Source organism: Oculina patagonica, chromosome 9, assembly GCF_052425735.1.
Source record: "Oculina patagonica isolate OP01 chromosome 9, crgOcupat, whole genome shotgun sequence".
NCBI lineage: Eukaryota > Metazoa > Cnidaria > Anthozoa > Scleractinia > Oculinidae > Oculina > Oculina patagonica.
In genome coordinates this window covers 22,133,142-22,161,132 of record NC_135766.1, presented here as the reverse complement: position 1 = coordinate 22,161,132, position 27,991 = coordinate 22,133,142, and the positions used below count along the sequence as shown (strand labels likewise).

The 27,991-nt window shown below is 38.8% G+C and overlaps 2 protein-coding genes across 3 annotated transcripts; one reads left to right on the top strand and one right to left on the bottom strand.

The window, feature by feature from the left end:
* The first annotated feature begins 10 nt into the window (after positions 1-10).
* LOC144665035 (anaphase-promoting complex subunit 13-like) lies at positions 11-3,946 on the top strand. Its single transcript, XM_078526215.1, has 4 exons — positions 11-72; positions 135-253; positions 1,649-1,696; positions 2,664-3,946. Exons 1-4 carry the CDS (start codon positions 11-13, stop codon positions 2,759-2,761), a joined length of 327 nt encoding a protein of 108 aa, XP_078382341.1. The 3' UTR covers positions 2,762-3,946.
* LOC144666120 (WD repeat-containing and planar cell polarity effector protein fritz homolog) lies at positions 3,737-27,602 on the bottom strand. Of its 2 annotated transcripts, XR_013573125.1 has the most exons (25): positions 27,466-27,602; positions 25,785-25,832; positions 24,564-24,685; positions 23,960-24,019; positions 22,059-22,176; positions 21,193-21,320; positions 20,650-20,727; positions 19,068-19,171; positions 18,151-18,213; positions 17,504-17,603; positions 16,725-16,761; positions 16,549-16,619; positions 15,680-15,730; positions 14,968-15,039; positions 13,743-13,834; positions 12,960-13,067; positions 12,462-12,567; positions 10,747-10,861; positions 9,592-9,715; positions 8,614-8,677; positions 7,263-7,359; positions 6,538-6,747; positions 5,789-5,820; positions 4,005-5,149; positions 3,737-3,938 (listed from the first exon to the last, which is right to left on the bottom strand). XR_013573125.1 is itself a non-coding variant. In XM_078527476.1 (24 exons), exons 1-24 carry the CDS (start codon positions 27,524-27,526, stop codon positions 5,075-5,077), a joined length of 2,136 nt encoding a protein of 711 aa, XP_078383602.1. In that variant the 5' UTR covers positions 27,527-27,602; the 3' UTR covers positions 3,737-5,074. The 2 variants fall into 2 exon arrangements, 1 of the variants encoding a protein (XP_078383602.1); XM_078527476.1 differs by having other exon boundaries at positions 3,737-5,149.
* Between the last annotated feature and the right edge of the window lie 389 nt (positions 27,603-27,991).

Below are 27,991 nucleotides of genomic sequence, written 5' to 3'. Positions count from 1 at the left end.
GCAGACCAAAATGGTGTTAGATACCAGTCTCCTTTGCAAAGAGCGCCTGGAGTATTTTAACACAGTGGTCAAGTATGTCTCAGGTTTGTTCGCTTATTTGTTTTTTTTTTTTGTGGATTTCCATACACGCTTAGCTCTTTAATTTTGTTTTTACCTTTTTCACAGGATAGCGAGTTGTCTTACGCACACCGCGATGGCCGTTTGTTGGAGTTAATTGACGAAGCTTGGCAAAAAGACAAACTTCCACATGACGGTACAGTCTAAGCTCTCTTAACGGACACTCTCTAGACATATTAGTATTATGTTAGCTGGGCAAGCTCCCGTAAGCGGCCATCTATCTCCTAAACCTCTAGTGGCCGCATACGAGAACCATTCTCGTAAGCAGTCAGCTCCAGTTGCGGACACTTTTTTCGCGCCCCGAGGGTGTCCGCTTACGAGAGCTTCGACTGTATAAATATTTTTGATTTGAAAATTTACTATTTTTGAAAGCTTACACAAAGTGAAACGTGATTGTACGTTTTTATTCTCCGTGATCCGTGATTAAAAAATATAAATATTGTCCGTGAATTGTAAAATGAGATACTTGTTGTCACACCTGAAAGCAAAAATAATGTTTTGAAATCTTAAAATTTGACTTCTTTTGAAAACCGACCTGCCATGCAAAGAAGATTCCTTTTGGACACGTTTGCGCAAGGGCTAAATATTTAAGAACAGCTGTAGAGTCGAGGGTCCCAATTAGGTTTCCTGGGATCCAAAATTTTGGCTTACATGTATTTTGAAGGCCAAGATCTGGGATTTTAGATGGAAAAGGAAGCGAAATTCAGGATTGAAATTATGAATGGGACACTTTAGCTGGGATGGCAGGATCCGAAATCCTTATTGGGGACCCTCGTAGTTAGTTGCCAAATCCCCTTTGCAGGGCTAAAAACACTTACTGTAATATGGAGGTTTGAGTGTGCAATGTTGGAGGCCAACTGCTTGGCCTGCAACATGGTGGCTGGAAATCAATGAAACATCTGGCATTCACTTCTGCTACAAAATGCAGTCAGATCACCCTCATGAACATGATGTTGCAGGGATGGCAGAGCGGGTGGGGCTGGGGGGGGGGGACTTTAGCCCCTCCACTTTTACCAAAAAATAAAGAATTAATAAGAGAAGAGTCTCTTAAGCACTTTTAAGCCCCTAATCCCTGTGTTGCGTGGGATGGCAAATGCCATCATGCAAAAAACAAGCATGGATGGGGGGGGTCTTACCATTCTGGATTTTAGAATTTTGACAAGGTCACAAGAAAACCAAGAATTAATTTGGCCAGGGAAATTTTACTTTTATAAGGGAATTTCGAAAAATGGAGGACTGTGGCAGTGTGTTAGTAAAGCCAAGGAAGGGATTTTTGTCCCAAGTTGTTATTGAGGGGTTCAAGAAATGGAGGGCAGGTACCACTAATTATGCGGCACCATGAATTAAGCAGATCCCTGAGATATTTATCTCAGTTTCTACTAGGTCAAAGATATTGCTTGAAACAGGAAAATACTCTATAACTTAAATAAGTGGAAATATTTCACTGATGGTTCAAGCACAAACATGAAGTTCAAGAAATCAGGATGCAACAGTAGGTGTATGATTTCACCAACTTCTTATTTCATTTCAGAAATTTCTGTGCCAGAATTTGAACTTCCTCCAGTTGACGACAGTGACCGTAAGTATAATATAATTGATGACCAAGACACCATTTGAGAAATTAAAAGGCTTTCCAAATCCCCAGGGGGTACTCGGATTTCAAGTTGCAGGAATTAATTAAATGATTGAAGGAATTTATTGGGTTTGAAATTTTTCAATTTCAGGATTTTTTTGGATAGCTTGATTTAATTAAGGATTTTGTGGGTATTAAAACAATCTAAAGATTTGTGGTAGTGCCTTGGCTCCGTAGTTCTGCAAAAGTTCAAACAAACATGTTTCTAATGTTTTTCTTTGTGTTATATTCTTCCCCCTTTCTGTAAATTTAAGACCATTTAAGAGTCAGAAATTCGGCATGGGATTTTTTGGAGTTAACTTTTGGTCTAACAATTTTTTGGGTTTTGTTGGAAGCCCAAGGGATTTTTTTGGGTCTTGATTTTTGCCCCCATTCGATCATCCCCATCCCTTCAAATCCTGAGTACCCCACCTGGATCAAAATCTTGTTACAGTAAGAAGGTCAAAAGTGGGGCCAGTTTTAATGTATTCACATTCTTTCCTGCAAATTTAAAATTAAAATCCAATCAGAAATCAACTGGAAACTGTCCTCAGTCCAAAGGAATTTTATTATTGCAGTTTTCAGTGATATGCAAACTATGAAATTTAATCTTCAGCCAACAGTTTTCGCTATTTGCTGCCTTCAATCATCTTAGCGGACTTCTTGGGAAACAGAAGTTCACTTCAACCCAGCCAAAGGACCTGTCACATCCGTCAGTTGTGATTGGTAGATTTCAATCCGTTTTGTTTGTTTCTGTTTTTTATGTTTTGATGGTTGTTGCCATAATTATGATTGATGGCAGTGAAAAACGCAATCATTAGTTGGATAATTTTTCAATTTCTGAATCTGTAGCACTGTTCAGACATGAGTATAATTGTACTGAATCTTTGTAGATGTATCAAAGGAATTCAAGGTAGCGTGTTTTTTTCCATAGACAATGGTGCAACTGACTCACTGAAAGAACAAGAGCAAAAGTGGACAGATCTCGGAATTCAGCAGCTACAAGAATCCCCACAACACACTGGAAACTAGAAGGAGACAACCCACACGACTAAATACCAACTACCAGAGGAGGGGTGGAGGCGAACACAGCGGGTGGGGGACAGACACAGTGCTATAAGTCAAGATGTTGTTTGGAAGTTACAATCTGGCCAAGTTGTACAGTTTCAAATGCTATCCAAATTTTTTAGTTGTATTTGTTGTGATGAAGAGAGTGGTTATCGGTACCAATTGTTAAATAAACTTGCCCTTGTTTAGGGAGACTACGTATTTTTGCTTGCTGGTTTTTCTATATATTAATCAGTTTCCTCATTGGATTGCTACTGTCCAAGGGGTTGTTAACAATAAGAGTAATCAAAACATTACAGTGCCAAAACCAATTTTCTTCTAGCTTGGTTAAATTGCATTTTTTTCGTTTTCTTCTTTTACAAAGGGGGGAGATGCAGAATCAAATAAATTTCATAATTGTAACTCTTCGACTTCCACTTCTTAGTTCTTCATAGAGTTGAATTCAGTTTGCAGTTTCTTTCCACTAAAATGCTTGAAATTTCCACTAGCCATTTTGGCTAATGAAAGCCCAAAACCTACTAGCCAGAACTGTATTTCTACTAGCTAGGCTGTGGCTAGTAGGCTAGCATTAGTCCTGAGCCCTGTATTATATATATCTAGAATTGAATGCAAGTTTTGTGTAACAATAATATAACTTCCGAGTGGGTCATCTTTGTACTTGATATAACCTGGGTGTCAGAGGTCTTTTTTGCGACAACAGAGAGTGGTGAAGTCACGATTGTTGACTGTTGCCGGAAAAAACAAACAAAACGTCTGACACCCAGGGTATACTTCATATTGTCAGAATTATGACGTTTATCAGTGAGGACACTTTGTGATGCCCAACATAAAGAACATGCATCTCAATAGCATTCAATCCTAGACATACATTATTACATAAAATTTTGGCGACATGTTTATCTTTTTCTGAAGATTTTAAAGGAAAACTGAGAGTCACTATTTTTATAGAAACAAATATATTTTTTATTGTACCTTTTTTACAAGAACAAAATTTTGTACAAAATCTAAAAAAGCATAATGAAGAAAGTGCATAATAACTATGTGAACGGCTCTCTTAAAACTGTAGCAAGCAAGAGATACAAAAACAATTAAAACTTATTTACATCAGTTCACTTTTTACTTTGTACATTAATCCTGTACACTGCTTAGCTTAGCTTATCCTCATCGGGCCCATGAGGACTCTTGAGGCTGGAAATTAATCCTGTACACTGAGTAGTAATAAAATAAGTTTGAAAAAGTTTTGTGTGTAACTTGTTACTGTTACATGTATATATGTATGCTACGTACATGTATGCTAGGGGGACACACCCATATGAAAGGGACAGTTAAGCACATCAGAAAATTTATATTACCAGTAAACCCCTAAAGGAAATGAAACTCTGCATAACTCAAGTTTTTTGGCCCCTTAAAAGATATAATTTTTTATTCCTGATAGGTAAACCTTGTTACATGTAACCCTACACCAGACTATAACATGTACAGACACCTTCTGGAACACAATTTGGTGTCTGCAATGGAGAAAGTTCACAGTAGTGGGAGTAATTTTCAGTGATTCTTATTTGCCGGAACTTCAACTCCTGTCCGTTATAACAGGGTGTCCATAATAGTGAGGCGTCCGCAAGGTGGGAGTTGGCTGTATTGGTCTTCTGTCCTGAACACCTTTTGTGAGACCAAAAACTTACACCCCCAAGCAAGGCAATGAACATCCCTTTCAGATGGGAGTCCCGCCCTTGGATATGTACAAAATCACAGACTCAATAAATTATAATAAAAAACTCAATGGTGCAAAATTTCAACTGGTTTGACTCTGATTGAAATACTGCATGTAATACTCCACGTTCACAAAAAACTTAAACAAGTCATTTTGACTGAATTTCTTCGGCCATCATTGGTTTGAAATGTTATAAAAGTCATAACAGCTTTGTTAGCAGTTCACAACTATGCGCATGCATGCTACGATAGCAAATGTTACAAAGTTTGCTACGATAGCAAACGTCACAAATCATGCACATGTCGATGTGCTTATTGCTTGCAGTATTTCAGTCAGTGTCAGACCAGTTTTAACTTTAATTGTTACACCTATGATTTGACATATTTTGCTGCAGACGTCTTGTTCAAAGAGCCAATGCGTTTGTGAAAATATGACTGTTTTGCAGTTTACTTAACACAGATTTGCCAAATATGCCACTAGTTTTTTCAACTGAAACAGAAACACAGACCAGAACAGCAGCTGAATAAAGGCTGAAAAGAGATGTTTTCAATAAATAAATCATCCCATTACACCACACCAAAATGTACAATTTTTAGAGTTCCTGCGGGGCTTTCCATTTCTCCTGGAGTGTCAAGTTCCAGCTGTGGAGAAAAAAGGATGAAAACAGATAAAGTTAACAGACAAATTCTCCCTACATGTCAATAATAGATTTATATAGTACAAGATGGGAGAATTTCAATGTAACATCCCCTCAAGATACATCCCTTGGAATTAAACTCCTTAAGTTTATTTCGCTTATAGTCATCATGTCTAAGGTTATACATGTAAGCTAACGTCAAATTTCAAAACTTGAATAGTCCCTCTGAAAAAAAGGGTTCCTCCTCCCCCAAAAAACCCCAATAATTATGCCGTCCAAATCTCTGTTACAATTTAAATCCTTCCTCAACGTTTCGATAATAACTCAGAAATGATGTACCGCAGAGACCTGACACTTGGAGAAGTTTTTTCTGTGTTAGTCTATTATAACAAAAGTAAGTTTATGCCATCGAGCATGAGCTAGCGCGCTACGAATTAAATCCAAATGTTGCACTATTGACTGGTTAATTTTATCTTATGATTTTCCAAATAATATTATGGTACTTGATGAAAACGGATGCGCAAACGTACAATGCAAATCATAGGGAGTTTTTCTATATAGTTACGTTTAGAAGTTTTTACTAAGTATAAAGAGGGTCATCACTACTTTTGATTCTTTACTGAAATCTTACATTCAAATGTACCTCATTGTTTTCTTGTCCTGGATAGTTGTGACCTAAACAAAAAACGCAAAAGACTTCAGAAAGGGTCTGAGATTAGGAAATAGAGGGAAAGACTGGGAAATTAAAAACAAGGAAATCACTGCCCAGGGAACTTTGTGAACACTAAAACAACACTCTTCAGACTTTGCCATGAGGGGAAAGCTAGTAGTTAACAGCAAGTGTTAATTCTAAAAAATGTTCAGTATTTTGGTAGAGCAGGAAATATTTGCTGGAAACCTTCAGTTTGGAGGTGATTCAATGTATTAGTACTGAGAAACTAACAACTTGATCATACATTCAGTATATTGTAAAAAAAATTACGATACTGTAATTATATGCCTCATTATTTGATTAACCCCCCCCCCCCCATTGAATAAGCACCCATCCATCCAGGTAGGAAAAATTAATAAGCACCCAGTCCTGATAGGTTCTGCACCCCCCACCACACTTCACCAAAAAAATGAAGCGTACAAAAAGACTTTACTGAAGATCAAATTTTCATAGTATTTTACAAAAAGTTTCAATGAACACTTTAATAAGTTTTGCTTCAGAACATCTTCACATTTTGTTATTTTTAACTGTTTTGTTGCAAAAAAACATACTACTTCCTGAAATGGTGAAAATTTAATAATAAGCACCCAGTCTCGAATAACTGCCCACTTGATCTTAAGGTCCAAAAATGCAAATTAAATTCGGATAATGCATTTTTTTACAGTAATGACATTACTCACTTCTTTGTGCCCCTTGTAACATAAGAATGGCTCCATCATTATCTTCATCCTCCAGTGGCATGAGGTGCTGGGGTGTAAGTGTGTGATTATGCATGTAATCATACTCATCACCTTGAAAGTAAACACCCTCTCCACTTCTTTCTCCATTGGTGACATCATCTTCGATATAGGACAAATCATCCTCTTCATCATCGTATGATTCACCAGTGTCTAAAAAACATATAATTTGACATTACCGGTAATTATTTTATTGTCAATTGTGAAGCACAGAATTATATTGTTTTAACATGGCATACAACTAAAGATTCTAGTAATAAAAGTGAAATATATTTTGCATCACCAGAACCATTTTTCTGTGAACAGAGGGTGTGTGGATAGAGTAGCTAGTTAGGGCCTGTTTACACAATTCCAGAATGACTTTCATTCTGGAACAAGTTCATTCCATCCCAATATATTGCTCTGTATCTGTTTACATGATACTGAGACGAAATTTTGCCGCCGACTCTATCCCCAGGGGCACCTTTCAATTGCTCCAACTTTTCTATGCCAAATTTTTCCTTGAAGTTTCGCATTTCCATCACCCCCACAAACTGCCCCTGGGTTTCCGAGGATGTGGTTAAGTCTGCATCAAGCCAAGGGGCCCATACTACCGACCATATCCCACTCAAACAGATGATATGCTCTCTGACTGTACATAGAGTTCAAACCAAAACTGTTCAACTTGCCTGATGTTAAAGGTTCATTGTCGATCTGCATTGCTCTCTGCTTTGCTACTTCAGCCAAGGGAGTGTTGCCAAGATCAGATGCCAAGTAGTGAATGTCCTAACAAAGCATGCAGAAGCTATCAAGTTAGTTTGCAAGCATGGTTTCTACAGTGTACATGGTCAGTGCGACTTAAACGTGCAAATGTTACTCTGGTTTGCATAGCCTGATGAAACTACAGTCAAACTTCAAGTTAGCGACCACTCAAAATGTCATTAACCTGTAGAGATGGTCACTTTGTGTGGTCACTTATGAGAGATCATACTATGGTGGGTCTGTGCTATTTTTTATTGTTAATTTTTCTCTTTGCATGTATTTACTTATTGTTAAACTCTTCTGCTGGGCGCGAAATAAAAGATTGTTGTTGTTGTTGTTGGTCTAAAGTTTGGGTCACAGTCTACCTGTATACATTTTAGAGGCTTAATCGATCTACGCACCCAGAAAAACAAAAAAATGCTTTTTTTTAAGAACACATCTAGCAATTTGAATGTAATTCAGTGTGTTTTCAGTACCACTTTAGGTCTAGAGACCTCATGGTCATAAATAACTGTCAACTGTCCAGGTCTGGACAGTTAACAGTTCTGTTAATCTTTGCACAGGATAAACAGATTGTTGATATCACATACAGTAGGTAAGGTCAAGTATGCATTTGAGGCTAGAGACCCATACAGCAGGCAGTTAACTCGTTTCTATAACCTGGAGCGGCTAGGAGCATTTTTATTCTCTTCTGGATGGGATGTTGGCCCATCACAGAGATGTGCCTTGAGCAGTAGGCTAGTACCCCATTTATGCTCCTTTGTGAGAGAGACACTGTAATAGTAGTGTCTTGCCCCCCGGGGGGGTACTCCCTATAATGGCCTATACGGGGAGGCTCCGCCCGAAAGGGGTACCTTTTTTAGGCTCCAGGTATATAAAAGGGTAGGGATTTCACAAGTTTAGGTATATGAAAGGGTAGGGAAATCTGCCATAATGATATTTAAAAAGGCCTTTACATTAAATATTTCAAGCAGACGCAATTATCGTCTTTATTTATTAAGTGCTACATAAAAATGACAAGAAAACATCCCGTTTTGTGGGTATATGAAAGGGGTGCCTTTTTGCAATAAAAGGTATACAAAAGGGGTACCTTTTCTATCAAAATGGTATATAAAAGGGTAAGGGGTTGGATCTCTGGGCGGAGCCTCCCCGTACAAAACTTTTTCGGGTACCCCCCCCCCCCCGGGGTCTTGCCAATCAACTAAACACAATCAATGACTCAGGCATAATCAATTCAATTTATTAATACTATGAGAGTGACCTTAATGGTTAGCTCACCATGAATAGGTCCTTTGCTCCAATGTCAACTGCTAACAAGAATGCCTTTTCAAATCTTTTGTATCTAATATATTACAGTGGAGAGAGAACAACATGTTGAGGTGGCCCCCAGGAGGGGTACCGGTACAAAAACACTTGATAGGCAGGTGGGAATGGGGTTCAACAATTAAAATTATACCAAATTATCCCTTCTACCTAAAGTGAAACTCCCAAAATTCCCCTGAGCCAAAATCAAACACCAAAAAATCCCAAGCCATATTTCAAATTGTAAAAATATTAGCTAAGAGCTTTTTTTTTTATTATTTAAAAAAAAAAAAAAAAAAAAAAAAAAAAAAAAAAAAAAAAAAAAAAAAAAAAAATTTTTCTAGACCCCCCATTTTTTTTTTTTTATTTTTTTTTTAAATTTTTTTATAAAAAAAAAAAAAAAAAATAAAAAAAAAAAAAAAAAAAAAAAAAAAAAAAATAAAAACAAAAAAAAAAACCCAAAAACAAAATAACGGCGCGAAAATTTCATGTAATAAACTATAATAAAAGGACAAACCAAGAACAACAGTATGCACAAATTAGGTTGTTTTTGTCTGTTTATAACAATTTTTTACTGAAGCAGTCCTCTCATGTTTCTGAATACTCCCCAAAAATTAAAATCAAACTACCCCCAAAAATACTAGCCGAAATTTCCTTACCAAAAAATCTCAAAATTGTGAATTTCAAACTTAAAAAATTCCTTTGCACCTCCCTGTCACCATAAATCTGGAGACCCTCCACCCCCCTCTCAGGAGCTGGCCATAATTTAAATTTGGTGGTACAACAGACAATATCGCTAGTAAGCTTTTAAGGGCCATTTAAGGGCCTCATGAAGAGTAATTTTGTAATTTATAATTACTGAAAGAGCAACCCTGTTTAAATAAAGGCACTCTTCTTAACTGATTATTCACGGATCCAATAAGTGCAACAAAAAAATATTTTTGCAATCAGTACCTGAGCAAGTGGTGAAAGAATCTTCTGGAGAGTTTGCTGATCATGTCTCGGAATTGTAAAACTGTCACGTCAGACAGTGGTCGACTGGGTGCATAGAAACTGCCAAGTGTTTCCTCAAGTAGACCTGTCAGTAACATAAAGTCATAAATGTGGGGTCGTCACAAGAGGCCCTGCCAGGGGGGTTCCCGTGTCGCTTGTCTTAATTTAAAAATGCACATGTCGCTGTTTTATCAAACTCTGCGTCGCTGTCGGTAGTAAAATTGAAAGAATATTACTTGTCCTTGTCGGAATTTAAGTTTTTCCAAAAGGGTTGTCTTTGTCACAATTTGTCTTTGTCGCAACTTTCTTTTGAGTCATGTCGCTTGTCGGAATTTTCCTTGGCAGGGCCTCTCACAAAGTGCGAAGCAGCCAGGCGTGTGATCCATTCCAGTTAGCCTAAATAGCACTTTGGTTAGCCTAAATAGCACCTTGCATGCCTCACTGCCTCGCTGCCTTGCCTAGCATGCCTCACTGTCTCGCACTTTTGTAAGTCTCTAACTGTGAAGCTGACATTTTGAAAAACAAGACAAAACTACTTGGGGTATACACGTACATCAAGTTACAGCTGTAGGTTAGGTCAGATCAGTGGGTCAATAAGCCCCTGCACACATCTCACAGGTGAACATCACCAGTTTCTCAGCAATTAGCTGGTTGCCCATACTTACATTTCGGGAAAACCTCTTCATTAGTGTGAATATCATGTCAGTGTGACATCATTATTATTCACACTGATGAAGGGGTTTCCCCAAAACGTTTGTTTTATACAGCATTAAGAGCACTCCAAGAACACTATTGACCACTTATTGCTAATTATTTTGAGTTCTACACAGCAAAATCTTCTTTTGTGCCCTTATTTACAGTCTGCCAGTATACATTTATTACTCCTGGTCCTGGTTGTTCAACAGACAGATACTTAACGACATCCACTGGATAAATCACTATCTACCAGATAGCATACCTTTTACTGCTTTATCCAGTGGATAGTCATTAATCCAGTGAACAGCATATTAATTGATCTTTGAACAACTGGGTACTGATTGACCAAAGATGCATAAATAAGATGTACATGTAAGAGTAAAACATTCTAAAATTACCGAGAAATGCCAATTTTCTTACCTTCTCTCTCAGAGTTCAGTGGAAGTTTTAGAAGATTGTTCATGATAATAGCCATACATGCAAAGCATGCATTGCCTTCTGTATTCCAGTTCATGCTGTTAAGAAAGTTCACTGCCTGTTAAAGCAAAGGAACACATATTACTGACCTTCAATATACCATCGTGAAATTGAGTCAATAAACGGCAAGCCCTAATGGCGGGGCTTAAGGGTTAGTGCGCCAGACTCCGGATTGAGCAGTCTGGATTCGAGACCTGGCCGGAGTACTGTGTTGTGTCCTTAGGCAAAACACTTTACTCTCATAGTGCCTCTCTCCACCCAGGTGTATAAATGGGTACTGGTGAATTTACTGCTGGAGGGTAACCCTGTGATGGACTAGCATCCCCCTAGCCGCTTAATGCTACCAAAACCGGGATAAGCTCTGGCCTGATGAGCCAATTGGCTCGACAGCAGGCTTTACCTTTTACCCCTAAATAAATAGGGCTGCAACGATACACCCAGGGGGGGGGGGGGACTCCTATATGAAATGGACGGGGATGCTCATCGGAAATTTTAAAAAGAACCCCTAAAAGAGACCAATCTGGGTGTGGCCCAAGCTTTTCTTGAGCCCTAAAAGATACCAGAAAACTAAGAATAGAATTTATATTTGTATATTTCTTCGTTTGTAACCCTAAACGAGACCATTATGACCCATTAGAGCTAAAAAATATTGGCGTTTTGCCCGGAACACCCTAAGCGAGACCAAATATCCGAAATTTACAACCCTAAGCGAGACAACGAACGAAACATCTCTAAACAAGAGGACATCATGGTGAGCTTAACCCGCAGGAAATGGAGATGGATTGGGCATGTGTTGAGGAAAGAATCAGAGGAGGTGGCTAAAGAAGGTTTATTTTGGACACCAGAGATCGAGGGAAAGCGAGCACGGGGAAGGCCTAGAACAACTTGGCGAAGGTCGGCCGAGAAAGAACTTAAGTCCCTGCACCTGACCTGGAATGGGATCCGGAAGGCGGCACAAGACCGCTCCCGCTGGAGAGAGACTGTAGAGGCCTTATGCGTCCAATGGCGCGAAAAGGATCGATGATGAAGCGAGACAACGAGCATCCCCGTCACTTTCATATGCGAGTCCCCCACCTGGGGATACACTGGTGCACCGGTGAATCACAATATTTTTTGACAAGATACTAATAAAATAAACAAAATATCACAGTATTGTGAAACAATAAAATATTCTTTATCATTATCCAGAAATCAAGACAGTACTGTTTTTAAGTACTTTTTACCCAAGTCAAATTGCCCAATAGCGATTAATTTAACCAAGGGACAAGGAAGTTCCATTCTGCTTCACTTTATCACTGATCACACAATTCATTCTTTAAAGATGCAACAATAAATATTAGTTGTCTACTGACACAGCCTTGTGTGCCCACAAGCAAAAACATGCAAATGTTACCAACAGAATTTAGTAAAATCATAGCACTTGTCAGTTGTATGTAATGTTGTATGGTATTGTGGTACTTGTATCAAGGTACGTATCGTATTGTGAGAAAATGTATCATTGCAGCCCTATAAATAAACTGTCGTCATATATACATATAGAGCCTCTGCAACCTACATTTCAAAACTTCTCTTTTTTGGTGGAGCAATTACTACAGAGAAGTAAGTGACCAGGGTAAAAATGATGACCAGAGAAGACAGTGGAAAATCAGGCTAATTACCTCCTCTGCTTGTTCATGTTTGATGTATTCTGATACCATCTCTACTGTACCAAGTCGTCCATTTGTCATCACACCAAGTTCAAGTCTCAGTAGACACAAGGGCCCTCTGTAATGCAAATAACAAAATTTTCTGGTGTCAATAGTATCCACCCTCAATGTTGATGGTTCCCTGTACAGTTTTCTGACAGTGGCTTGTTTAGGAAATTAAGTGCATTTGAATGTAAAGATACCTTCACCTCACAGGGCTGCAAATAATTTTTTTCACTTGAAAGGACATAAATTATGTCCTACTAAGACACCATTTTGGTTGACAAAACAAAATTCTGGTCGGACAGATTCTTATTCATTGTTACTGTAAAATGCATGATTTACGATCAAAAATTTGTCTGGACATTGATCATGTCTGACCACACTTGGGATTTAGTTGGACATGAGCAAATTTTGGTCGGCCAATTTCCGATGACTGACTGTTATTTGCAACCCTGGAACTCTACAAACCTGTCAAACAAGATGAGCAAGTTGTCATGACAACCAATGCTGTTATCTGTGAGGTTACCAATGGGAGCTTCACATGACCATGACACTTTATTCAGTTTCACTGGGTGCCTGAAAACCAACAGTGTAAAATAATGGTGTGAAATTCTCAATCTAGTAGGGTATTTGAGGGGTAGAAGCTTCCTCCCCAAAATGCCCAGCTCCCCCCCCCCCACCGGAAAAAGATATTGTATATAAGTAACTATAAATTAATACCACAAAAAATACCACTGAAACATTTCTCAAAATTGTATCTTAAAATGCACCAGATTGAATCTCAACGCAAAAAATGTCGGGGGGGGGGGGGGAAGGCATGCACATGACCACCGTAGGAAGCTCCAGAATTGTTCCAGAAAATATCCATGTCCCTTCCACTGAAGGTTTTATGGCTTGAATTCCCACACCCCTCCAGATATTCCAGATTAGCCTTATTTATTTCCTTTAAAAAACATTGGGAGCTCCTAACATGTGGCTTCAAAGCTCAGCTCAAGAGCGGAGCATGGATATCCCAGAGGTCACAGGTTTGATTTCACTCAATGCAAGGATCACAATCTTTACTTTCTAACATTCCCCCACCCGGGGGCAAGGAACTAAGAGATTCCTTTGCAAGGAGTGTTTGGTGCAGCACCTTTAGCAAGAATTCTTACCCTTAAAAGCCTGTAGCAGGGTAATAAAATTTTTTTAACTATTTTCAGGAATGGAGTATACATACAAAAGGAAAAACTATTGTAATGAAAATCTGCTTACGTAAAGTATTTCCGTAGTTCTAGTGTATGCTGGGGGGAAGGATTCTCTGCTGCAAGTTGTACAAGAACTGGAGCTAAAGCCATATCAAATATCTGAAAAAACATGTCAAACTGTTCAAAATAATGCATGAGTACAAGCTGCAACTACATGTAGATAATATCCTCAAAATATCCACTAGTACTGAAATATATACTAGTGGGAGGCGCGGTGGCCTAATGGTTAGCGCGCTCGACTCCGAGTCGAACGGCCCGGGTTTGAGTCCTGGCCGGGGCGCTGCGTTGTGTTCTTGGGCAAGACACTTTACTCTCACAGTGCCTCTCTCCACCCAGGTGTATAAATGGGTACCGGCGAATTTACTGCTGGGGGGGGGGGGGGGGTAACCCTGCGATGGACTAGCATCCCTTCCAGGGGGGAGTAGCAATACTACTAGTCGCTTAATGCTACAGAAACTGGGATAAGCTCCGGCTGTATGGGCCTCATGGCTCGGAGACAGATTTTACCTTTTTTTACTGAAATATCTACTAGTATTCTTGCTGCAATAAGATTGCTTGGCTATCATACAGTATCAGCCATTATTGTGCAGTGGGTTAAGGTCACTTTTTCTCATTTCTGTATTAAAGTATTGGTCAGAGGAAGATTTAGAAATATAACTGAAAAATTCAATTCTTGAAAGGGTAATAAAAGAATGATGGGTCGATCACTGTTAAGGAACTTTCAAAACTTAAAATTGATGAATGAAGTGATGAATAGGTACACGTACACACAGCTGCAAGTTTCAAATGACAATTCAGTCCATTCATGATTTTGCAAAAGCATGAAGTTTGCATAGAATTCTGATAAAAACAATTAGATTACTTGCTGTCAATTTCTATAAGGTGATGGTTGACTAAGCTTTCGGCCTTGTCAACTATCACTTTATCAAAATCGAGCGCAAGTAATCTAACTTCTAATTTGTTTATAATAAATTACATTTATAATTAATTAACAAACCTGATCCATCAGACAAGTAAAGACCCCTTTTTGAACTCTTTTTCAAAACTGGTTTAAGTTTCCTTTTGGTATGCTTTTAAATTTAAGATTACATGTCCTAGAGAACTGTATGTGCAAGTTTTAATTAAGCTTACGAATATATAATTTTATTTATATTTTCTTTTGTGATTTTTTTTGTGTGTGTATTTTTCCTTTGAGGCTATTAAGAAGATAAACACCAAATAATTTTGTTTACCTGAATATCACCATCAGCACTACACACAAGCACCACAGCATCACCAGGATGCCATTGGATAATTGACGGAATCTGAAGAAAGAAGGCAGGCCATTACCATACATAATTTTTATAAACACCTAAGGGCTTGGTTTCAAAGAGTGGATAATGCAATCCAACAGATAAATCAGTGAGTATAGTTTAATAGGGCCTGCATGATTTTTCAAAAGGGAGATTAATGTTATCCACGGGATAAATCACTAATCACTATCCAGTGGAAAACGCAGTTAGTTTTATTCACACATTTAACTTGATATTACTAAAAATTATGAAGTACCTGGTATTTGTAGATGTGACTCATTATAACCACATTCTTTTGAAAATGCACAAATTGGATTGACTCTCCTAATGTTTGCTGATAGAGTACAGTTGAGCACTCATTTTTCTTACCCTTAACATGCACTCTTTGGAAGTCACTGCTCTAAGCACTGCCACCTTAAAACAAATCATGACCTTAACAAGTTGTCACTGGTTATGCTAAATTTCCAGCTCCAAAGGAAATGCAAACCCAGGACCTTTGTTAACCGGTACAAACTCTCTGCCACTGTTCAATATTTTAACTGCAACAATTGATTGATTAGTGCGAGTGCCATTTATGATTTATTTCATTATATCGCTCGTCTCATAGCGTATAATTTGTAGATGCAACATTTATAGCATGACTGTGTCTTACCAGAGTAGCTTTTGTCATCTGCGTAACCCGTCTATGATCATCATATAGCATCTAAAGAAATACATTTTTTTTTACCCTTTTCAACCCTAAACAAATACATTTTTAACCCCTTAGCACAAGTGCTAATGGGTACATTAAGCATTAATTTTTTTAAAACATTAAAAAATAATTTTAAAAAAATAATTAAAAGTAACTACAAACTGAACATTACCATCACTATATAAATTTACATACTATTAAATCTGCTTTAGATCTGGTATTAATGCATACTTTTTTCTTCATCCTTAATTCTCGCATCTCGAAATTCAAGTCGCACAAACCTCAAGATCAAGAATCAAGCTTCGAGGATTGAGTTAAGTTTATCAACTTACTTTTATAATAAGTAAGTAAATAAATAAGTACTGTAAAATATAGTGCAGTTAAGTCACAGGTTTTATATATTCTAGGAAAGGTTAGCAAAGCTTCTGTTAAATCATGGTGGCCCATCAGGGACGGCGGAGCAATTTTCCAAGTGGGGGGGCTGACTAGTGACTTGAAGTGGGGGGGCTTAAAATACTTTTCTCTTAGTAAGTCTCGGAAATTCTGGGGGGGGGGGGGGGGCTTTCCCCCGGCTCAGCCGTGCCTGCCCATTAATCTGGAAGTGATTCTCAGGTTCCATAGCATGAAGTGAATTTATAACAGTATTTTCTACTCTCTCCTGGATGGAATGCTTGTTGATCACAGGGTAACCTCTGATCCCCCTCCTCTCCCTTATTTCTCAGCCAGGGATTGAATGCGTGGTCTACTCAATCCAGAACAAAGCACACTTGTGTCATAAAGCCACTGTATGTCCCACAATATTATTATCCAAGCTAAAATGTTGGTTTTACCAGTGTGCCATCTTCACAGCCCAGCAGCAGCTTGTCTTCAGCATGATTTCTTTGTTGAACAACTATCGGCGCTAGAAAATACAAAACACACTTAATTTTGTTTGCTTTTAGACTATGTGGATTCTTAAAAACACTTTTCCCATTGGTTCCAGTCGCAAATAAAATGTTCTGCATACCTTTTACAGGAACAGTGGTGGCAGTAACTTTTTCAATCTGTTAAAAAAAGAAAACCATTAGTTTGATGTTAAAAGCTTTTTGACTAACTTAACAGATCTAGAAGTGGCTGCCTCATGATCAGTTAGGCATCTGTATTAGGTCTGTCTCAAAAAAGTGTTTGCCCTAGAGGTGTGTACTGGGTAGGCCTGGGGGGAGGGCTGCCATATCCCAGGGGGGTACTCCGGCTTGTAAATGACGGGGATGATCGAATGGAGGCAAAACTCAGGACCCAAAAAAATCCCTAAGTCTTCCGACATTACCCAAAAAAATCCCTGGACCAAAAATAACCCCCCAAAAAATCCCTTGTCAAATTACCCCTAAATTGCCAGGAGGGGCAATAACATAACACAGAGAACGCTCCTTTTGTTTATTCATCATACCATAAATACGCCAAGGCCGCGCCAAGGCACTTTAGTTCGTTTTTAATACCCAAGAAAATCCCCTATCTAAATCAAGTCACCCAAAAAAATACTTGCCAAATTTTCCAACCCAAAAAAATCTCCCCCCAAAATCAGCCATAATAAGCAAGTAGGTATTTTATTAAGCGCTTTCCTTTGTATCTGAGAGATTTGGTGACCCATACAGGAGACCAGCAGATTTGGGCTGTATCCGGGAGACTCTCAGATAATCTAGGAGAGTTGGCATAGATGGGACAGAATGCCAATATTTCAAGCTTTCAAGGTCTTGTTAAGTTGTTGCAGGTGGCCACAGCATGTCTAATAATTTCCATTTAACAAACCTTACTGCCATTGTACTCATAAATACAGCTATCAACACTTGAGTCTCCCCCTCCAGCTGACGACTGCTCCAGGGTGTGTACATGGTGTGGCTGATTAAAACTGAAAATAAACACAACAAAATAAAACAATAAAAACAAATTATTCAACATTGCATTTTAACACTTTAACCTTAGGGGAAAACCACTTTGCGAAAGTCTACCATCCTTTTAATTGTCATTGATTACAGCTACCTTATGTTTTTAATGTTAGTTTTACAAATTTGGTATAATAAACCAAGACTGTCACAATAACAAGGTAAAACTGACCTCAAAGCCCGGGCCAAACAAGAATGAGAGTTAATGAGAATTCAAACTCTCACTCTCATTTGGCATGGAACTCTCGTGCACTCATATTAAATCTCATGCGCTCTCATCGACTTTGAACTTGCACAAATTTTTCCTAAGAGTAGATGAGAGTTTGATGGACTCTTGTTCTCGTTTGGCCCGAGGTTGATGATAGTCGATGAGAGTTGATGAAAACTCTCTACACCCCTCCCTGCCCCCTGCACCAAATACTGGTACCTATTTAAAATACGCCTAGGTGGAGAGAGGTGTTGTGAGAGAAAAGTGGCTTGCCCGATAACATGCGACATGCTAAAGCTACAAACCTAAATGCTGCATGGATAGGATCGCACTCTGTTCTGACATAGCACAACATTTCCATCTTTGGCCTGACAAAAGTAACCAAAAAAAAGTTAAAGACCTGTTAAGTTTTAAAAGCATAATACATGTAGCACTGTCTCTTTAATTTTCTCCTCTAACATTCTCACAATAATGACTGTTTTATCAGCAGATAGCCAAAAAGAAATAATAATTTTTAGCAAATTAATTGTAATAATTACTTATTAAAATGTAAATTATTATAATTACATTTGCAGATTTCGGTTGACGTGGCACAACAAGTATCTGCTAATACCAGTGAAAATACAGTTAAATTCACATTTGGACCTAGTGGCCATTCTGGATGGGTTGATAGTCCATTGGAGGGTTACCCCAAGCATTAATTTTGCTGGTACCCATTTATTATGTGGGTAAAGGGAGGCAGTATGGGGAAAAAGCACCTTGCCCACGAAAAAACAATGCAGGCATTTGGCCAGGACCCCAATCTGTACTGCTTGATCTGGAGTCCAGCACTATAACCATTAGGCCACCATGCCTCCCATAAAAGCTTGTGTCTGAGCCAAGTGGCCCATACAGCCGGAGCTTATCCCGGTTTCTGTTGCATTAAGCGACTGGGAGTATTGCTACTCTCCCTTAATCTTGGATGGGATGCTAGTCCATCGTAGGGTTACCCCCAGCAGTAAATTTGCCGGTACCCATTTAAATACACGTGGGTGAAGAGAGGCACTATAAGGGTAAAGTGTCTTGTCCAAGAACACAACGCAGCGCCCCGGCCAGGCCTTGAACCCGGGCTGTTCAACTTGGAGTGGAGCATGCTAATCATTAGGCCACCACGCCGCCTGCAACCATGGCTCCCATACATGTACAAATAAAATGATGCTACTTGTAAGGTTCATAACATTACCCATTCAAACTAAAGATGGCCAAGTTAGCTCTGTCCTTATCTCCTGTCATTGGAGACCATGGCCAAGCTTCTTCATTGTGACCAGCACACCACCAAACCAGCACCTGTGATTAAATGATTACCTTAAGATTACCATAGAGCAGTTTCAAATTGAGTGTCGTAAAACCAAAACCAAAGTAATTACTCAGGCCAATCACAAAGGACGTAGAGCAACCCATTGTCCAATCAAAACTTGAAGCAATTACACGAAGCGTGGGAAAACTTGAGCGAGCAAGTCACGATTGATTTTGGTTTTACTTCTGATTGGTTGAGAAAGTGGCGCGAGATTTTTAAGCCAATCACTAAGCGTAGTAATGCAAAACCAAAGCAAACGCAATTTACTTTCGACACTCAAGTGAAAACCGCTCTAATTGTAATCATTAACCCACTGACTCCTGAACCGGTCTAAACCGGCCGTAAAGGATCCGGGCATTTGTCCCACTTGTGACGTCATCACCTTTCACCCAGAAAGGCGACATCTAATTGTGAAGCAGAACCAGACCTTTCCAATGATACCTAGACCAGCATGATTAGATTGATGGAGCTTGAAATATGCACCAAAATGCTTAAATATTTTAGTGAAAAACTCAGAGGAAAATTTCCCCTTTCCACCCTTGACTTGTCCATGGTAAGTAGTTCTTGCCTCGTTTGCGCTTTCGTGGAAATTCTTCTTCTAGAAAGAAGCCTGGTAGAAGGCCAAACACGGCAGCAAAAAGAAAGGAAGAAGAGAAAAAGGAAGAGAAAAAGGAAAAGCGAAAAAAAACGAACAGTCCAAACTTTGATTTGTGCGCATGCACGAGCAAAAAAGTTGTTAAACACGTGTGATTCTGGTGAATAACAAGGATGCATTTTGCATTTCAAGGACTGTTTTGAGTGATTTGGAGCTATGTTAGCTTATAATAGACCTTAAAAGGTCAAAAACATCTCAAAATACGTTTTTTGGAAAATCTCCAGGAGGCAATGTGTTAATCAATAAATTTCTATAACAAAATTCTCGATTTGATTGGCTCTGTGTGCGCCTATTTGTTGCGTACTTGGCATGCGGTCATGTGGGTGTCCAATAACAGGTGTCAAATTCGAGCAACTTTTAATTGGATACCTGTAATTGGACTTCTACGTTATTCGTACGTCAATCATGTGCATTTAAATGGCTTCTTTCTTGCCATTTTCCTATTGTTTGTACAACCAATCGAATTTACAAAAAAGGTTCTCAAAGACTTCCTACCTCAAATTTTGTTATGATGCAATTAATTAATAATTGGAACTTGTGTCATACAATTGAAAGAGTTATCCCCATCGTAATAAAATATAATTGTTGGTTAGCTAAATTGTGCTGTAGCATTGGTATTGTTTAACTTTATTGTGTTGCAAGGAGTCCCCCCTCCATACATGTTTTTTTCTCAAGGCTCAACCGTTTAAAATAATAATAATAATAATAATAATCGAATGTTTATCCAGGATATAGCGATAGCCCTTCAGTACATGCGTACTGTTATCAACGGGGTCCTGCTGATTAAAAAAAAAAAAAAAAATTCCGTATTACCATGTCTTGCCTTGAGTTAATGGACAAATGCCTGTTAAGTCTCTTGCTAGATGGACCAGGAAGTTCAATAACTGATGTCTGCAAAAAAAAATAAACATATATAGTTAATAGGTATTAGTCCACTTGGCTAGCCTTGTGAAGTTCAAAGGTTCAAAGTTTTAAAAAAAATTGAGATTACCAAATTAATGCAATTCAATTCTGAGATTGATACTCCATTTACCGCACAGACAGAACTTAATTTAGGACACAGGGGAAAAATACTTCCTACTAAATTCTGTCCCTTTAATTCCTCATTCCTGCCTCTTCTTTAGGAATTTCCACCCGTCAATGCTTTTCTATTGCAAAATTTTACAAAAGGTTTCACCATGCATAATTTTTCCTTTTTTCTCCCAGTTCCCAGACCATGGGGAATCCCACCTCCTGCCCTCCATTCTCCTACATCCTATACAGTTTGGAACCCCACCCCCCTTTTGGGATTCTTGTCCCCCTCCAACAAAAGGCAATAAGACCATGAAAAACACACAAATAGTTATTACACTATACCTTTGGTTCCAATCCTGACATTTTTTCCAGCTTTTTAAAGTCAAGGCTTGGCTTCTTGTTGAAATAAATGTAGCAAATTTTGGCTTTCTCCACGAGTGCAAACAGCATGAAGGAGTCAGTGATAATTGCTGAAATACAATGAATTACTTATGGATTATTTTTTTTGTAAATAAAATACATGTGCTCCACGAAAAAAGTCAAAGATGATTTTAAATGTGTCTTTTTTTATTGGCCAGAGTAATGACAGAGGGGGCATTGAGCCCCATAAGATTCTGAAAAACAGAACAAAAAATCATCTTGCAAACCCCAAAACTAAAGTAAATGTTTTCCGACCAAAACCAAAACCACACACAAAAAGGTACATTTTTGACATTTCTGTTCAGTTACTCATACTGCTCAAACTAACAATTTGAACACGAAACAAAATGGGAAAACCGAAAACCACATCAAATACCAAATTTGGAGTTGGAGAGGCCTCACAATTATCGGCAGAATACAAGTAATCAAATCGTTTGTTATTCCAAAAATCCTATACCGCGCAGCTTTGGTTTCTTGTAAAAAAGATTTCATTAAAAAACTAAATTCACTCCTCTACTCCTTTGTATGGAAAGGTAAAGATAAAATAAAAAAAAAATCAAATACCAAATCTGGAAAACCAGCTTGTATTTTTTCCAAAAACTGAAAATCAAAATGCCAATACTATAGAAGGAAAACCCACAAACGGTATTAGACACCAAACCGAAACCCTAAGTTTTTTGGGGCAAGAACCCAAAAACCAATCTAAAAAATGGCCAACACTGCCCAAGGCCCGCCTCATGACATTACACTCAATCCAAAAGAATTCTCGCATCAATCACAAGTCATACCTTCATTTATTGGATCAGGAACTTTTCCTGTCAAGCTTTTGTCGACTGAGATTCTCTCAATATCACCAGATGAAGAAGACACCAGGATGGAGATCAGAGAACCATTATTTAACAGCAACTAAATGAACAAATACAAACAATTAATTATAATTATATTGAGAGTGATCTTTACTTGCGCAGGGTTTTCAAAACAAGCTGGTAACCCCTGGAGTTCCGCTGCTACTTGATTATATATGTTGCCAGTTACTCTCACTGGTAATAGCAATCTGCTCACACCAAACAAGACAAGTCACACCAAACAAGCTTGGCGTTGTCGCAGCTGTTTTCTCTTTCAGATACCGACGCCAACTTCAAAACATTGTAAAACTCCTGTTTGAGTGTCAAAAGTAATTATATTTGCTCTGGTTAAAACTTGTTTTCTCTGGTTGCATTAATTACTTCCCTCACAGTACTGCTCAAAAGTAAGTTACCGCCCTCTTGCGAGACAAAAATCGCATATCATGAGACAAGATTCCTGTATCGAGAGAAATTGTCTCACAAGAGGCTTCAAAAGCTGTAAGTACAATGACTTGAAGATAACTGCTACATGTATTATTATTTTTTTATCATTATTATTGTTAAATATGCAATCCTTATTAAAAACATCTGGAAAAAGAGCAAATAAAATATTTCCTCAGTCGTTTTACGAAATTTGCCATTTTCACCAAAACTCTACGTAGTTTAGAGGCGAAGACACATATTATTATAAATTATTATTATTATTATATTATCATTATACTAGTCTAATTTATTCCAGAAATTTCCACTTCATTAATTCTCTTGAGACACAATTCTCGTATCATGAGACAAGATTGTATCCAATCGAACGTTCGATTACCGAACTCCTGTTTGTTTATTTTGCAGATATTTTGTACGGTGTACCGTCCGTCCGTACGTCCCCATGATTAGTCCTGCGTGATTTACTTATAAAGAGACGGATTCCGAACAAAATCGAATCGGATTTAGTTCGATTGTGTTCGATTGGTTCAATTGGTTCGAATGGTTCGAAAATCGAACTCACAGCAAAATAGATGTTCGATTTTGTTCGAATACCGAACCCAATCGAACAATTGGTGTTCGATTGGGTTCGATTGATTTTTGGTTCGATTTTGTTCGATTGGATACGCCGGGTATATTGCAAGACAAGTAATGGTATCTTAATTTTGAGTGGTACTGTTAGTAGCAATGTAACAGTGAGTCAGTTAAAAAAAACTTGTGCCACTTTCTGAGCCAATCAGAAGTAAAACATCTGCCGCCGACCAGTTAGCTCAGTTGGTAGAGCGCCGGACTGCCGTGCGGGAGGTCTCGGGTTCGACTCCCAGACCGGACCAACACTCAGGGTCTTAAAATAACTGAGGAGAACGTGCTGCCTTTGCAATAGGACATCTGCAAATGGCTAGATGTTCTAGTCTTCTCGGATAAGGACGATAAATCGTTGGTCCCGTCTCCTGAATCTTCAGTGTTATATGGTCAGCAGGGGACGTTAAAGAACCCACACACTTATCACAAAGAGTAGGGCACGGAGTTCCCGGTGTCGTGGTCTGGCCTTGTTTCACGGGTTGGTGCTTTACATAGGGTTAACCTCATTGCGCCTTTCCCCCTTGGACAGAATTGTCCAAGAAAAATTACTATGAACTATATGAACTATGAACTAAAAAACAGTAGAAATACTGCACCCTTTTTCTCTGTTGGATATGTGAAAGTGGTTACCATTTTCCATGGAAGGTTACATTAAAAGATCTACCTTTTCTGCCAAAAATTGTTATAAAAGGGTAAGGTTTTGGAACCTCTCCTGAAAATCTTTTTTGTAGCCCCCTTTGGGTATCAGATAGATAAGTCAAATAGAATTGAAGTTTATGCACCTGAAGATTTCTTAATGTCCTCCATCGAACGTCAAGGACCCTACAATGCTGAAGCAATTCCTTCAAGAATTGAAAGAATAAATCTGTGATGAGAAATACCTCTTATACCTAAGGATATCATCTCTTATATGAAGAAGCAAGGGAAAATTGCAAAATTGCCCTTGTGGGTTGTCAAACACTGCAAAACTGTGATTCAAGATTAAAAATAATTACTGACAGAAATACCACATGAAAAATTGACCAATACAGCAAGCCACGATGCCTGGGGACCTCTGTGTAATTGGTAGGAGAATGGTTGGATGATGCAGTAACCTTAGTAACAGTGGAATGTTGATATAACGAAGGGCCTGGGGACTGGCAAAATGTGTAACTTGCTATAACGAGGTTTCGTTATATAGAGGCTCGTTAAATTGAGGTTCCACCTTACTGATTTGCAGAGTCTTTCAATAGGAATAAACAGACAATACCCACTGAAGCCCTGTGTGAAGAATCTTTAATCCTGTGAGATCTGTGAGTGATATTCTCATCACCTGAAAACTTGACGATGTATTGACTCAATAGGGAGAAATTACATGTAGATCACTCTTGGTAATAAATTCCTGACCTCGCATTCTTTGAGTGCGTCTCTCAGTCTCTCAGGTCTGCGGTTTTTAGGGGTCCATGCTACTCCCCTGTCCTCCCCCCATTGTCTTCTTTGTTCACAATAGGCCTCCTCTCCTGTAGAGCCTGTTCGACCAAACAAACAGTGCGACGTTAGCACCACATTTTTTCAAATAAGTATTAGTCTGCATACGAGCCTAGTGGCCCATTAGGCCTGAGCTTATCCCAGTTTCCATAGCATGGAATGACTAGGAGTATTTATACTCCCCCCTGGATGGGATGCTAGTCCATCGCAGAATTACCTGTACCCCCAACAGTAAATTTGCCAGTACCTATTCAAACACCAGGGTGGAGAGAGGCACTGTGAGAGTAAAGTGTCCTGCCAAAGAACACAATGCAGTTTCTCGGCCAGGGCTCAAACCTTTTCAAAACCAGGTTCGGTCAGAATTGCCTTGTGGATAGCTTATGCTTAGCAAAGAGCTACGGGCTGAGTAAGCCTGTGTGTATACTACAGTCGAAGCTCTCGTAAGCGGACACCCTCAGGATGCGAAAAAAGTGTCCGTAACTGGAGCTGGCCGCTTACGAGAATGGTTCTCGTACGCGGCCAGTAGAGGTGTAGAGGATAGATGGCCGCTTACAGGAGCTTGCCCAGCTAACAATAACCGAACGGACGTGGATGACGACAAAACAAGCGCTGAAATATGGTACTGTAATTATTGTTGAATCATTGTGACAAACGGCAATGAGAAGTTGATTGATAAAAACAAAAAACAGAGGTTTTTGTAGGATTTTCTTCGGGGTGTCTGCTTATGGGAGCTTAAAAACAAAGAGGAAGTCTAAGTCGTAATCTGTGAAAGTGTCCGCGGCCGCTTACGGGAATGTCCGCTTACGAGAATGTAAAAATACAGAGTTTGTATGGGAGTTAAAACGGGGTTTCAATCAAGGCGGCCGTAAGTAGAGCTGTCCGCTTACGAGAGTGTCTGTTAAGAGAGCTTCGACTGTATATTATAAATGTGCCAAATTATAAATGTACCTCTTCACAGAGTATAACCAAAGAGGTACACAGGACTTGCTTGCCCTTTAGACAAGTAGCTCTCAAGTTTTGCTTGAGGCTGAGTTGCACACTTGCCTTACTTTGCACAAACACTGTACTTTTCAGTACAACTCAGTCTGCATGATCTGCCATGAATGTCATGTTATGAAGTATTAAATAAGCAGTTGTTACCTGTACCAGAAGCTTTATCATGGTAAATATGTGTCCCAATCTCGCAATCTAGAATGAGTAAAGAGAAAAAAAGGCAAATAATCAACATGCAGACTCTTCTAACCAACACTCCAAGTTTATGTTTTTCCTTAGTGGCCATTTGGCCACTGACTGCTCAAGTTTGGTTGCCGAATGCCAGTGAAACATTTTAGTCCCTAGTCACGCTTTCAATCCTTCTTCTCAATTCAAGTTGCGAGTCTGGCGACTTCAGTTCCAATTTAGTCGCTAGCTCCAAAATTTCAGTTGAGGGTTGCAAACAGATCCCAGTGATGTTTTGAGATTACTAGTTGAGAAAATATACCAAGCTTAGGGTTTTTGCTAAGTAGCCAGATGTTTCAGAAAAGTAGACAGTACTGTTTTGGATTTGAAAGGACCCATTCCCAGGGGGGAGGGGGGTGCTCGGGACTTCAGATGACAGAGATGATTGAAGGATTTTTTTCGGTTTGAAATTTTCAATTCTTGGATTTTTTTGGGTAAGAAAATTTGGCAAGTATATTTTTGGGTGGCATGCGAGGCAGCAAAGCAATCCCTACTCCAAATAAAAAGGTTAAATAATCGCAAGTTACCTAAGCTAACTGTAGACTAACCGGAGTGCCATTTAGGCTAACCAAAGTGCTATTTAGGCAAACAGGAATGGATTGCATACCTCTCTGCTTTGTACTTTGTGATACCCCATCTCTGACATAGTCAGCATAAAAATCATTAGTGTTAGAAGATGTTGGAGTAACATTAGCAGACCCTAGCCCAGACTGTAAAACTCAAAGAATTTCTACTGTTCCAACTAAACAACTCATTAACTTAATACCTTAGTACATGAAATTTTCGCGACACGTTAATTTCGCGATTTTGAGGTGCGCATATTTCGCGACACTTAAATTTCGCGATTTTGCGAAAATTTTGTATTTTGAATCACTTTAATTTCGCGTTTTTGAGTAAGACACAATTTACATTTCCTTTAAAAACGACTTCATTGATGAAAAAAAACGTCAAAATTAACAAAAAAAGCAAGGGTGGGACTATTAAAATCTCGGCAATAGCTACAACAGAGCAGCTAATGTCTACAAGTAGGTTATGCTTGTACGTGCATGAGTTATTGTTCTTGAGTCAATTAACGACAACGTCCATTTAGATTGGTAATTCCTTCCTTCAGTGGCACTAAACTTATTTTTCTTATTTATTGACATAATGTGAGTCACTTAATTTTCGCGTAATGTTATGTTCGCGACACTTATTGTTCGCGTCACTTTAATTTCGCGATTTTTTTGGAATCGCGAAATTAAAGTGTCGCGAAAATTTCATGTAATAAGGTATCTCGAAGAAAGCAAGCTAAATTAATCATTGGAGCCTTTATTTTTCCAGACTGTTTTTTTGCAGGAAGCCTGCATCATTGATTCCCCGCATGTTTAAAGCATACAGTTCAATGTTCAAATGTATCAGCAAAAGCCAGACGTACAGATAAAATTTTTATATTAAAGCGACTTATGTCACAGCGCAATCAGAAATCAAGACTGTTTTTCATGCCATGCTTGCCTTGACTTGTTTACAAATGACAGCCTAACTGTTCAATGACGGAGACTCTTGTCAAAATGGAATAGCAACCACTTATATGTTTATTAACTGATTTACTGCAACTTAAACTTACCTGCGCTATTTTTAAACTTCCTTAATGACCAGAAATGTAAATGGCCAAGTAAACTGGCCATTTATCAAACCCACATATGAATATTTCAGTTCAACATTCCGCGAATCTCCCACAGTATGCCGGCGGCCATTTTTGTTTCTTTTAGAAACATCTTCGTGTATGCTACATATGCCGTCCTTTTGGCCTGTGTACCCGAGACTGGCACTGATTAACCTGAGATCATGCCCTCCCTCCCTACTTACCACTGCGGAGAAGGAGGTTCTTTTTCCCTCTCTCATTTTTGCAAGGGAAAAAAACGCCTGATCGCAGGTTAGGCACTGATAAGATAAGCTAGTGTTATCCAGCCTCCTCCTCAGGCGCCTCGATTTTCGCTGTAACAAAGAGAGAGGCGTCTGGGTACGAGGCAGAGTGTTTATAACACTGTACGGGCTGCTTCGAAAAACAACGATCACGTAACTATCAACTTTCATTTTGAACTTGAAAATGACGTTAGCTTAACGTAGAAACCTCGTCGGTTTTTACCAAG

What these genes read in the sequence shown, in the direction of transcription:
- LOC144665035 (XM_078526215.1), top strand. Translation starts at nt 11, where the DNA reads ATGGTGTTAGATACCAGTCTCCTTTGCAAAGAGCGCCTGGAGTATTTT. An exon ending in TATTTTAACACAGTGGTCAA is followed by an intron (nt 73 to 134) that starts GTATGTCTCAGG and finishes ATACACGCTTAG; the next exon opens with CTCTTTAATTTTGTTTTTAC. An exon ending in AGACAAACTTCCACATGACG is followed by an intron (nt 254 to 1,648) that starts GTACAGTCTAAG and finishes ATTTCATTTCAG; the next exon opens with AAATTTCTGTGCCAGAATTT.
- LOC144666120 (XM_078527476.1), bottom strand. Translation starts at nt 27,526, where the DNA reads ATGGCCAGTTTACTTGGCCATTTACATTTCTGGTCATTAAGGAAGTTT. An exon ending in GCCATCTTTAGTTTGAATGG is followed by an intron (nt 18,214 to 19,067) that starts GTAATGTTATGA and finishes TACTTTTGTCAG; the next exon opens with GCCAAAGATGGAAATGTTGT. An exon ending in ATGAGTACAATGGCAGTAAG is followed by an intron (nt 16,762 to 17,503) that starts GTTTGTTAAATG and finishes TTTTTTTAACAG; the next exon opens with ATTGAAAAAGTTACTGCCAC.